The sequence below is a fragment of the Paramisgurnus dabryanus genome, chromosome 11, assembly GCF_030506205.2.
Source record: "Paramisgurnus dabryanus chromosome 11, PD_genome_1.1, whole genome shotgun sequence".
Classification (NCBI taxonomy): Eukaryota; Metazoa; Chordata; class Actinopteri; order Cypriniformes; family Cobitidae; genus Paramisgurnus; species Paramisgurnus dabryanus.
Window position 1 is genome coordinate 18603160 of NC_133347.1, and position 12547 is coordinate 18615706.

General features: G+C 36.0%; 1 protein-coding gene across 1 annotated transcript in view; it reads right to left on the reverse strand.

Annotated features, from left to right (window-relative positions):
- Positions 1-12547, reverse strand: part of ghra (growth hormone receptor a) — a 48570-nt gene that overhangs the window by 24816 nt on the left and 11207 nt on the right. Inside the window, exon 2 of the mRNA XM_065247255.2 lies at positions 5719-5828. Within this exon, the coding sequence (XP_065103327.1) occupies positions 5719-5824 (106 nt within the window). The 5' untranslated portion in view covers positions 5825-5828. The remainder of the gene's footprint in view (positions 1-5718; positions 5829-12547) is intronic.

A 12547-nucleotide genomic window follows, 5' to 3' on the forward strand; every position in this document is an offset into this window, starting at 1 on the left:
AGCAATTTGCTCGTCTCTGTGGCTTTTCAGAATCAAGAGAAAGTATTCTCCTGACCAGTGGCGAACCGTGGGTACTTCAGCTGGGCCTTCAAAATATGCAATGAAGTGCAAATGCCTCTCCATCCATAATACTAGGCTATTCGTATTTCGTTAAATCATACAGTGAATGTGTAAAAATTCTGATCACGCAAAGTTGAATTACAGAATGGGCATTGTCTGCCTTTAAATGCAGTTTTAAGGTTTAAAATTAATTTAATCTAACTGATAAACACAAATACAGATTCTGCTGCTCTGTAATGACAGGGGCTCTGTAAATTTGCATTTAACCATCTTAAATTATGTTCTTTAATTTGTTTTTTATTTTTTGGAAATATATATTTAGCTGTAGGATACCTTGTTAATCTTTTTCATAAGGGGAAATATAGCACCCTGCGTTCTCAGTGCACCTCCTTGTGGCTTATAACTGTTGTCATAAGATATCCAGGGCTCGCAAAATCTCTAGCCCGAGCCCCGAAGTCCCGGGGCTATTACGAATTCTTGTCGGGCTACCAAAATGTGTCTCCGCCCTGCCCATCGGGTATAGCGAGGTAAAAAATATTTGAATGTTTTCGCATTCTCTCAGATTTAGTTAGGAAATTATATTGTATGTAATTCGGCGTCGTCTGTCAGTCATTACTATCCTCACGTAACAAGTGAAACTGTCAGGAAGTAAACGTATAATTAAACGCATTATTTTTCTCGTGTTCGCGTCATATGCACAGGCTCCTCTGCACGCGCTTCTCCCAGCTGTGCTCTTCACGCGCTTAAGTAATTTCGTTTTTACCTCAGCCCTATCAAAATAGCTACAACGTCAATCACGTTTTCCGCCATTTACCTCAACCACTATCACCGCAGAGATTCGGGCCATTAGACTGTATTAATATTAACGGTCTATGATCTTCGTCTTTGGTGTTTTACGGCAGCTCGCATCCAGTTTGTTGCATGATTAGGACTTCATGAAGGCTTACAATGTATTGTTTTTTGCCCGCCCACTTGAAATCAAAACGTGATTGGTCGATTTGCCCGTCACTCTCCACACCAAAACACATAGCTTGGCCTTCCCTGGGATTCATGAAGTCCTAACCAATGAATGAGCCAGATAACCGGGCCTTAATAGAGACAGACGATTCTGATTGGATTAGATGTTTTCATGACATGAACCTGACAGTAAACTTAACGTTAGAACATAGATGAGAGAAAATATATTACATGTATTGTATTAAATTGAATTAAATAGAAATTTAAAAAGTAAAAACATATTTTTATTGAATATTATTTATTTGTATTATTATAATAAAAAATCTTTTTATTAATTTTTTTAGGCCTTCTCTGAAGGCGTAGAAGGCCCTGAAGGTTCCCCACTGCTCCTGACCAAACACTGTCTGAGCTGAAATTATATTAACATCACTTTACGAAAGCTTAAATTCACACTTGAATACAACCTGCAGCTTTCTTGCCCTTGTGATATAGCTTATATAGATTATGAGGATTTAAAGAATAAAAACAATCAAAGGCATTAATCTCTGATGAAAAAAGCCAATATATGCATTTTCTAACATGCATATTAATGTTTTTTTTAATTTTTTTTATTTATGGTCGAACTAACATAGACAGCCGTAAAAACATTGCTCTTTAAATTCATCATTAGCGTAAATCTCTTTGATGATTTAGACCCAAACACAGCATTACAGCAGATTTATGATGATTAAAACACATGAGTCTGCTATAATGACTTTGATCCTTTCTAATTCTATAACAAACAAGGCCATTACTGGGATAAACCCCTTAAATTATTTGGACCCACTGGCGGGTCCATCAAAACAATTTGTAATGTTGTAGAGCACAAAGTTTTCTATAAAATAATAAAAAAAATTATCAGTTTACTCCAAATAATGTGGGTAGATGAATCTTTTAAATTCAGGCATTCCTAATTCTGCAAAAAAATGTATTGTACTGCTTACAATTGTACTTTACCACCTACAAAATGTTTTTAACTGACTAGAGATGCTCATGCTCCTATTAATTACTTACGGTTGCATATATTTTTATTACCACAGATAACTACAGAAGGTTTAAACATGCATTCAGATGCAAATGATTCGTTTTATGCTCTGCAAAGTCAAAAAAGTTCCCTGTGCACTATCCTGTGGTCTTCACTGCTCTCCGTTTGGCAACTGGACTCTGTGCTAAACAAAGACAGCCAACCTCAGTGTTATGTAACGCCGGGCTCTTTGCTATCCTCTGCTGTTCTCGGCACGTCTCAAAGACAGCGTACCCAGCCTCTCCCCGATTTTACCCGGCTGCCTTGCGTAAATAAACTCCAAAATGGGCCCCGCCTGTGTACTGAACTCCTTAGTCACAGGAGCGGGCTCTCATATTCCCTACCAGAGCTATATTATGGATTTAATGCACAACATAATCCTTGGACCTTTAGACGCAAAAAATATCCTCTTCGGAAAACACCATCTCAATGGCATGGCAGTATGCGGCTCAGTAAACAAGAATTTTCACGTTTTTCTGAATACTTCCTTTGTACACATTGTTGTGAAGTTGTTGGCACTGTTGTTTGTTTATTTATTCAAAGGATAGTCACTTTGAAGCCACCTGGCCTTGCTAAAAGACACAATAGCATCAGAAGCAGTTCAGAAGATTTCTGCAGTTCATTCATGCATTTGTATAAATTTCAACAGCTTATACATTCTTTAAAAGTCAAACGTATGATTCAGCAACAGTAATGGTTGTTCATTTTAATACCAGATGTATAGATGTCTCACATTTTAAATGCCTAGCATATAGACCATTTATAGCGCCTACGTCACAGAGCTAGCTGGAAGCAAGACAAAGGGAAAACTAGAGACATGCAAATATCATGTTGTTATATTAATTCACGCCATAATTTTAAAATGTATCGCATTCCTGCTGCCACTGCCAGGCAAAAAAAAGGCGATAATCAAAAATACTTGCATTTGCAGCACACTTCATGTCCACGACCATCCAGCACATAGCTATAGAAACTATTATGGTAGTTATGAGCTATTGTTTCAAAACGTTTGTACTTTACAATAAGGTTGTATTTGTTAATGCATTTGCTAACATAAACGAACAATGAACAAAAGTTCATGTTAATGTTAATTTTAGCATTTACTAATATATTATTGAAATTAAATGTTTTAACAGTTAACATCAGTTAATTCACCATGAATAAGATTGGCAATGCTTAACTATATTGGCATTAACAAAGATTGATACATAATAAATTATGACAAACTAATAATTATTGTTAGTTCATCTTAGCTAATGCATTTAATAATATTAACAAATACAACCTTATCTTAAAGTGTTAGCAAACAAACTAACAAACCATATTTAGCTAGCGTAAGCGAAGTGGTCAGCAGTCTTTCTGCATCCACCTAAACTCCGCCCACAAAAAATGTCACAATGTTTACTAACAGTAAAAGGGTTTGACTACAACATTTTAAGTACCTGCTAACATTTCCGAGTGCCTAACAAACCCCTTAACACTTACAATACAAGACGTCTTTAAATCCACAGCTCAGTAAGATCTCTTAAGTGTTAAAGGAAATAAACGAACATTTACTTATTTGTCTATTGAGTGCACTCAACTCACAATTTAGCACATTTGAATGCTCTAAGCACATGCATTTTCACAATGCATTGATACAATCACAGACTAAGGCACATCGTATCACCAGCCATCTTATCTTTCACAGCACATGCATCATCAAATCTCCATGTTGTACTAGTAATACAGTAATTAGCAGCCTTATCTCATTACAGTCATTACAGCACTGACATGAACGCGACTTTGTGCCAAGCAAAGCAACAGCATTCGTAGCAGGGCGAACTGATCCATGTCTGTTTGATTTTTTAGAGGCGTTTATTAGCGTACACACATGATCTTAACAGCGCAGGCCTGCCACAGCTGGCTAGGCTCTGCCAGCTCATTCTCTTCTCCATAAGGCATCCTCATGTCTTTGAAACCCCAGCCAACATCAGAGTCATGCTAGCCAGACCTCCCTAGCAAAGAAGTGCACATACCCTGCCCGAATGAATAACTCAAGCGGCATAACCGCTGTTCTCAATAAAACCGTATTCTGTCCTCAGGATACCTTTGAAGAGATGTGTTTTATGATGCCTGCCTAGAACATTATCTTAACAACCATGGTGGGGGTTTGTTAAGCAAACTTGCGTGTGCACATTATGATCATATCATATGGTGTTGCATCTACATCTACAGACTTTGAAAGCTTGGAAAATTTTGAACAGATTGGAAAGATCTAAATGTTACAGTTGTGATTACATGCGCAAAGCTCATTGGCGGTGTTAGGCCCTGTCTCCACCAAAGCATTTAAACACGGCTGATATGCCAGGGGAATGCTTAATGTGGGTGATTGGTGTCAGTGTGTCAGCTGAATGCTTTTGTTGCTATGATGCTTCGGTTTCGCTTTTTCGCTGGTTGGTTGGTGTGCTATTTGTCCCGCCCCCCTCCACTGTGATTGGATGATTGGATGTGATTGGTAAAATCCCGATCTGCTGGCCTTATTTTTTTCAATCGCAGAAAAAAACTTTCCATTACGTAGAATAAATATGTAAATATGTTAATAATTTCTAATTAATTCAGCATAAGAACATTGTGATATGATAAAATGATGAAAAATGAACTTGACAATGTTCATCTGGTATTAGGATTCTTGTTATTTTTTATGTACTGTAAATATTAAAGATACTTGATTTCCCCTATCACATTTTATAACAATATATTTTACAAACCTCAAGTAATAATAAGTAAAATCTTACTTTTTAGAGGTAGTTAAATATTAACGCAAATATATTAAAGCAGGCTATTTCCTAACATAAAGCACTAAAATGAACTTTATTCAATGTGCTAAAGTCTGTGCTCCAATTTATGTGCAGCTACTGGGTCATTACCCCAGGTAATTCATTGCACCAGTGAAAGTCTATTACGCCATTCACCACAACTGTCTCTATAGAGAATGATCAATATTTCATTATTAATCTTCCCTCTCTTCTTTTTAATTTTATCAGTGATTTGCTACGTGCGGTGGGGCCATCTGTATTGGCACATTGTCACCCGTACGCACCACTGTATCCTGTCCCTGGACTTTGGATGACCACAGTCAATGTGTTTACTTTCAAACAAAACTATTTATTGAGGGATTGTTTGACTAGACCAAAGTAAAATGTTCTGTGTGCTCAAAGGTGAATAATCTTGACACAGTCCCAATGATTTTCCAATAATGATCTGGCACAGACATCCACTGTTTTATATTGTGATTGATAAAATGCATCTTTAAATAGTGACCCCTGCCTATAAAATACAGTTTCATAAAAGATATCAAGGTTATATTTTCACAGATATATTTTTATGTAGCTCAAAAAAAAAAATAACTTTAGCTGGCCTTATGCAGGGCTATCTGTGGTTACCATCACTTTCATTGTATGGAAATATACATTATAGTCAATACAAAAAAATCATACGAATTTGGAGAGGAATGATAACAGAATCTTTCTATTCGGGTGAACTTTCACTTTAAATGCAAAATCCCCAGACACTAAACAGGTAGCACAGGTCAGCTAAATTAACTTAAGCCGGCCTGTGACGTGAAACAGATGCCGTTGTTATAAAGAGGGTGTTACCTGGACCTGGTGAAAAGAGTTCAGACGCTCGTGCAGACATGTTCCCACACAGCCATGCCAGGAACAGCAGGCTGAGAGGCAGTGAGAAAGCCATAGCCTCTGCCATCTCTCTGTTCAGAAAAAAAGAGAAAAGAAAAATGATCTGTGGTGCTGACACTCCTATTTAAATTAGCAGCAAGCTGCCCCTCATAAACCCCTTGGTCATCTTCTCATCTGATTCATCTTGTCCAGTTCACTCCTCCATGCCAAACGCACTCTCTGTGACCGCCATTAATTTTTAGTTGGTCTATGTGAAACTTTATATTGACACCACACACTTAACATCCAGACACAACCTCTGCAAAGCTCAGCAGTCTCAGGCAGAAGATAGTTTGTCATTATCTGTGGGTTCGCTTATTTTGAGGACTGTCCTGAGGACATTGTGAGAATAATCTTCCTATTTTTTTTTGGGGGGGGGGGGGCTTATTTTGGTCAAATATACGGAGACGATCTGATATTGTAAAATGATCTTTAAAATGTACTTAAAATTTACTGACTGGTTGTAATTTTTTACCAACCTGTTAAATGTCCCGTTCTTTTTGTGTTTTTGAAGCATTGATTGTGTTTAAAGTGCGCAATATAACATGTGTTCACGTTTCACGTGTAAAAAAAAACACATTATTTTTCACACAATTAACTTATTTGTATACCGCCATTTTCACTGTCCTCAAAACAGGCTGATGTCTTCCTTGTCCTATAAAGTCCCTGCTTCAGAAATACGTTAAGAGTTCTGATTGTGTAGTTTGTTTAGTGTGTTGTGATTCGATAGCAGCTAAGCTTAGAGCCGTTTGAGCTTAGCTTGCGACTGATGTATTCCTGTGGGCGGAGTTTAGTCAAAAACTCTTATATTGACGTCATTTAACCAGGAAGTAGACGGCTGTAGTCCAAACTGGCCTTTCACTGTAGGCTTTGAAAGGGGAAATCTATTAAAGAAAATATATCGCCTGTGTAAGGTGGTGCCAAACCCTGACAAAAGGTATTTCAAAAGCCAGCAGCAAATGGCTGAATCCACAGGGAACTGCTTCCTAATTCCTGTTGAATTATCATCTGAAACCTCTCTCAAAGAGTTCACATCTACCCCCCAAGAACACTACCCCAAGTTGTGAGACTGAAACCTCTCTCAAAGAAGAGTCACACACCCTACCACACGTTCTCATCCCCCTCTCCTCATGTTCTCAAAGCAAACTGTATATGGAATGCTACATTCTGCAAACACATGTATCTGAAACTGGTCTTGTTTGGTGTTATATGAAGTGTTTTTAATGCAAGTGGTACATCTGGGTTTATAAATATGACAACAGGATTCAATGTTAATCTGTGACAATAAATAAGTAAATTTAACCTAATGTTGGGAGACAACTCCCACCTTAGACATGTTGATCAATCACCAACTGTATGTATATTAGGCAACACCCCTGGGCTTACAAGAACCAATCAGCATGTCATATTACAATGCTTTGTTCTCTGGCTATTTAAGGAGATGTGTAGAAGATTTAGGGGGGACTTTCAATATCGAGAAATGCACCCCCATGATGCTGTCCTGGCACAGCATCATGTATTTTATTTTACTTTGAGGAATCTGTAACCAGATCTTCATCTCATTACCAGGTATGCAATGGTTTCCGTTTGTTTCGTATTTGAATTGGAATGTAAATTGGCTTCTGAATTATGTTTTACCTACCTGGTTAATAAATTGTTACGTTTGCATTCATTCTAATTTGCTCTGTATTATTGACTCTTCTAAGTTACTATAAAGTATTACGATATCCTTTGTTACCACATATCTTTGATCGGGGTTAATTCATGTTAATTAAGTTCTACCTCTAACTAAGTTGTTACGCAGTCGTGTTTATATGTGGGCCATCAGGGCGATGAGTCATAACCTCTAATCATTTCCTTTACTTTGATTAAGTTGTATATAGTAATATGATTTAACTATATTCGGCTAGACGGTGCTATGCCCGAACCTCTGATCATTGTAAGGCTTTGAATTAAGTTGTATATAACATATTGTGTGAGGCTATATGGATACGTTTTAATGAGAGTCCGTACACATGAAGCGGTATTGTTAAAATTGCTTTAGTCATGAACCTCTAGTTATTGCATGGTAGATTAATTATTTAACTTTCACTAAGTTGTTGGGTAATCGTATTTGTATGTGGGCTATCGGAGTGATAAGTCATAACCGCTGGTCATGATTTCTGCTATAATTAAGTTGTATATAGTAATATGATTTAACTATATTCGGCTAGATGGTGCTAAGCCCGAACCTCTGGTTATAGTGTGAATTTTGTACTAAGTTGTATACAAACGATTGCATGAGGCTATTTTGGGACATTTAGCAAGAGATTGCGGGAGCGGCATTGTTAAATTGTGTTAGTCATAACTTCTAGTACGGTCAAATATGTGTTCGGAATCTGCATAACGGCCGATGTGGACCGATACGACATGGGTAATCGAATGAATGAGTTCAATGTTAACATGAGTTAAATAGAATGATCAAACGTTTATCCAAATTCTATATTTACATCAATTTGATTCATATTGCAATACGTTTCATATCTTTGGAGTCAGATATTAAGTTGCGTAATGTTAAAACCGGAAGCACCGGAAAAGACCGAATGCGCTATAAACCGGCCATGCCGTTTGGATTCCGTCGTTGGGCCAAGCGGATGGATGGGGTCATATTTGGACCCTTACAAAGTGGTGATCCCGACGTGATATTCAACCAGTGGAAATCTTATCAAAATGTACAAAGTACGACTGATTCGATCCCTGGAGAATAAGAGTCTTTTCATGGAGCTAAAGGTTTGAACTTCTTCTATTTCTTCAGCTGATGTGGTAAGTCAGTCTTTTCTTTGCCTTTTAAAAATGTTTGAGGGAATGTTTTGAACATCCCACATTTATGAAATAGGTTGTAAATATACCTAATGTTAGACTGGAGATTGAATCCGGTGGGGCTTAAAAATGAAATGAAACCACATTATTAGGAAAATGCTGTGCAATGCTAAATGAAGAATGAATTGCTTTGCTCTGTTAAGATCTTTTGTTTATGTGCCTACGGAAAACAAAAGATCGTCTTACATTGGAGTTAAATCATCCAAAATTTATTCTGATTCTCAAACAAGGAAAACATCTAGAATCTAAATTTAAATCACCAAATCCTACACACAATTGTTTCTGTTGTGACAGTAAATGCACAACCTGGAAAGAGTGCCAAAATAACTTTTAACAATTGAAAAATTATGTTGGATGATTTAAACTACAATGCAATGAATGTGTTTGCATGTGAAGGGAGGACTTGGACAATTTATATGTGAAAAGCACACAGATAGTAAGATTTTTAAATGCTGCAAACATCAGTGTACAATCTATATTTGATGAATTAAGGTAATATTGTAATGAAGCTGGAAAATGAAGGAAATGTATGAATGATTGAAGGCAGCGTTGTTGGATTTAAAAATCCCCAATGCATAGAGAAATGTAACTGAATGCTGGACATTAAGCAAGTAGGGAGCAAGTAGGGAAATGATTTTAAATGAGTTGTTGTGAGTGAGCCTTTTAAAAGATCACTCTGAATTGAATGAGGATGGAATGGAATCAGTAAGTCATATTACAATTACAAACTTCTAATTCAATGTAGTATTTCTCCATTGATGAGATACAATTAAGCAAAACCTAAAATTGTTGCAGGAAAATACAATGTTGTTCTAGGCCAACACAAATGGTCTTATCTCTCATTGTGAGACACCCAACTGAGATGAAAGGGCTTACCCCCCACTCAGATAACGGGCTATCCATTGTTCCCAAGAGAGCACATTGTTTTTAAGAGAGACATTTGTCTGTAACCATATTTTTCCTTCTGTAAATCAATCTCAGTGTTCTTTAAGAACTTGATAAACACCAGGACTGTTAAAAGTTCTTGGCTTAGTCTTTCCTTATGAGTCTGTGAAAATTGTTTAAAGACAGTTTTGTACAGCTTTATAGAGATGTGAAAGGCCACACAATTCTTAGTCTTGAAACTGTTGTAGAAATACATTAGCATGAACCAATGAACATCTGTGCCTCACACCAGTCTGTCCAGGGCTGACACCTTTTCACATTCAAATACATTGATACAGTAACATCTTGCAAATTACAAACACCAGCCTGGTGTTCCTTAAAAGAGATCAGTAATGAAAGTATTTTTAATTTATACTATTTTAATGTAATATAATCTATATTGTGATCAAGTTGCAATATACATTATATTATAATGGCCAAACAGGCCTCAGATGGTAAAATGTGGTGCATTAAATGTACTATGGAATAACTTGCACAGGCCAAACCCACAGAATTGGTCCACTATGCAGTGTCAAAAGGGCGGAATGTGCTGTCACATGTTGCCATGTTTTAACACTTAAATATTACATGACACTTGTGATAGTAAACCAAACCCATTTAACTGGAAATCACTAACCCATTTTTAATCCAATACAGATTGGGCACATGCTTGTGTGGCTTAACAGCCAGTTAGCATGTGTTTAACATTCTCATTGCAGTGATCCGTTTACATTTTCCGATTTGTAATTGATCGTAAGGCATTGATATTTCTATAGAACACATTCTTGTTGTTTGTTTCGTATGTGTTTCTATGTTGAAGGATTTGTCTCCTATGTGGTAAACTCTGCTATTCCTTGTATAGCTGCAGTCAGACCCTAAAGAGGAGCACAAAAATGCCATGTGGCTACAATGTGTTAATTGCATTAATGAAAATGTTTTACCTCACAACAGGATCCAGTAGCACTTTTACCATGTTTCCTAACTAAAAACACTGGTGTTGGAAGACTTATTGAGCCAGATTACAACCTCATACCGATAATATCGAACTGGCTCCCTGTTTTAACAACAGGACTAAATTTGCATCACAATTTATCCTTCTCACCTTTGTTGCAGCATGGTATTCACACATAGCCTCAGTTAAATTAAATCACATAGCGAACACTCACTTACCAAGAATTAGTCATTATTTCAAACTGTCTGAATTTAAGCATCTGTTTTGGGTTTTCTTTTCAGAAGTTTGATCAGTTTAATGTCTACTGAAATCTTGATAAAGAGCAATTTTCTAAGTTTAATACTATTATCTTTGACATTTAATTTGCTCTGTATGTAAGACATTTAAAACTATCATGTTTATCACTACGCACCACACAACATATTCCAAACTGAACACTACACTTAAAACCAACATTCTCCTGTTACACCAACAGAGCCATCTAATCTAACACATATGCTAAAGTGATATCATTCACACCCATATTAGCAAAACTACAACACTCATAAGAAACTTACATGGCAAAGTCACACTTTGATGATTATGTTTTAAATTGCAATAACAAACTTACTAATCTCAAATCAATAATCTTACTGTTGTTGTCATAAGTGGAGGAACAGTGGCGCCCTGATTCTCAACTTATCACTAAATAACAGCACAGACAATTGTCAAGAATCAATCAAACCATTTACTCAACTCCTAATATCAAATGTGACTTAGCCAACAGATCAGAGATCACACACACACCTATACAAATATTCACATATCTCTACACTCACACACCTACTTATACACGCTAACACATTGAAATCTGAGATTCTAAATCTTCAAGTGTATGGACTACACATACTCATTAACATATACACACATACACATACAGATAGATACACATACACATAGGCACATACCTGCACACATAGAAATCTAACATGAGATTCTGAATCTTCAATTGTTCTCATGGACTCAACATGTTCTGAACATATTCTTAGTTAATCTTAGGCCTAGAAGGTGCTTATATTAGAAAATTCAGAGTTCCCGCGAAACATTGATTGAAGATGTGTGTATGGAATGATTACAACATTATGTGCCTATTATTATTATTATTATTATTACTATTATAATTATATGGTCTACAATGCCATACATAAATCTATTATAGCAATATTTCACTATTATCAATACACCCTATAGTATGCATAACCAAATTTTACTTTAACATATTCCATTTTTTATTTTCACATGACCTAATATATGCATACCTGAATATTATTTTAACACTTTCTGGGTTTTATTTTTTTATTTTTACATTACCCAATATATCCATTCATGAAGGTTATTTTTACATTTTCTGGGCTTTATTTTTCATATAATCTATAATATGCATACTTGAAGGTAATTTTAATATTTTCTGGGTTTTATTTTTACAATCTATAATATGCATACATGAAGATCATTTTAACATTTTTCTGGGTTTTATTTTCATACAACCTATAATATGCATACCTGAACAATTTCTGTTTTTTTATTTTTCATATAACTTATTATATGCATACCTGAAAGTTATTTTAACATTTTATGAGTTTTATTTTTTATAATAAGCATACCTCAATGTTATGTTTTTATTGTTTTAACCTGATCTTTTGCATCCTCTCCTTCAATATCCAGAGATCAGGTACCTTTGAATTCCAAATACAACGGTGGGAAAGAATGATGGTAATTTTATAGATCAGATATATTTGACCCTATCGTACCACTTGCTTCTTTTCACATCAAGTTATCATGTGTAATGTTTTTATTTTATTTTATTTTATTTATGGTTTGCCCTAACTATCATGTTATAGTGTTACCAAGCCTATTGATATGGATCAGTGCTCAATCAATGAATGGTCATTTAAGATGTGCAGGTGTTTTACACAGTGATGTATTGTTAATGAAATGAACTTTATTCACCTAATGATGTCTGAATCCGAGGACGTC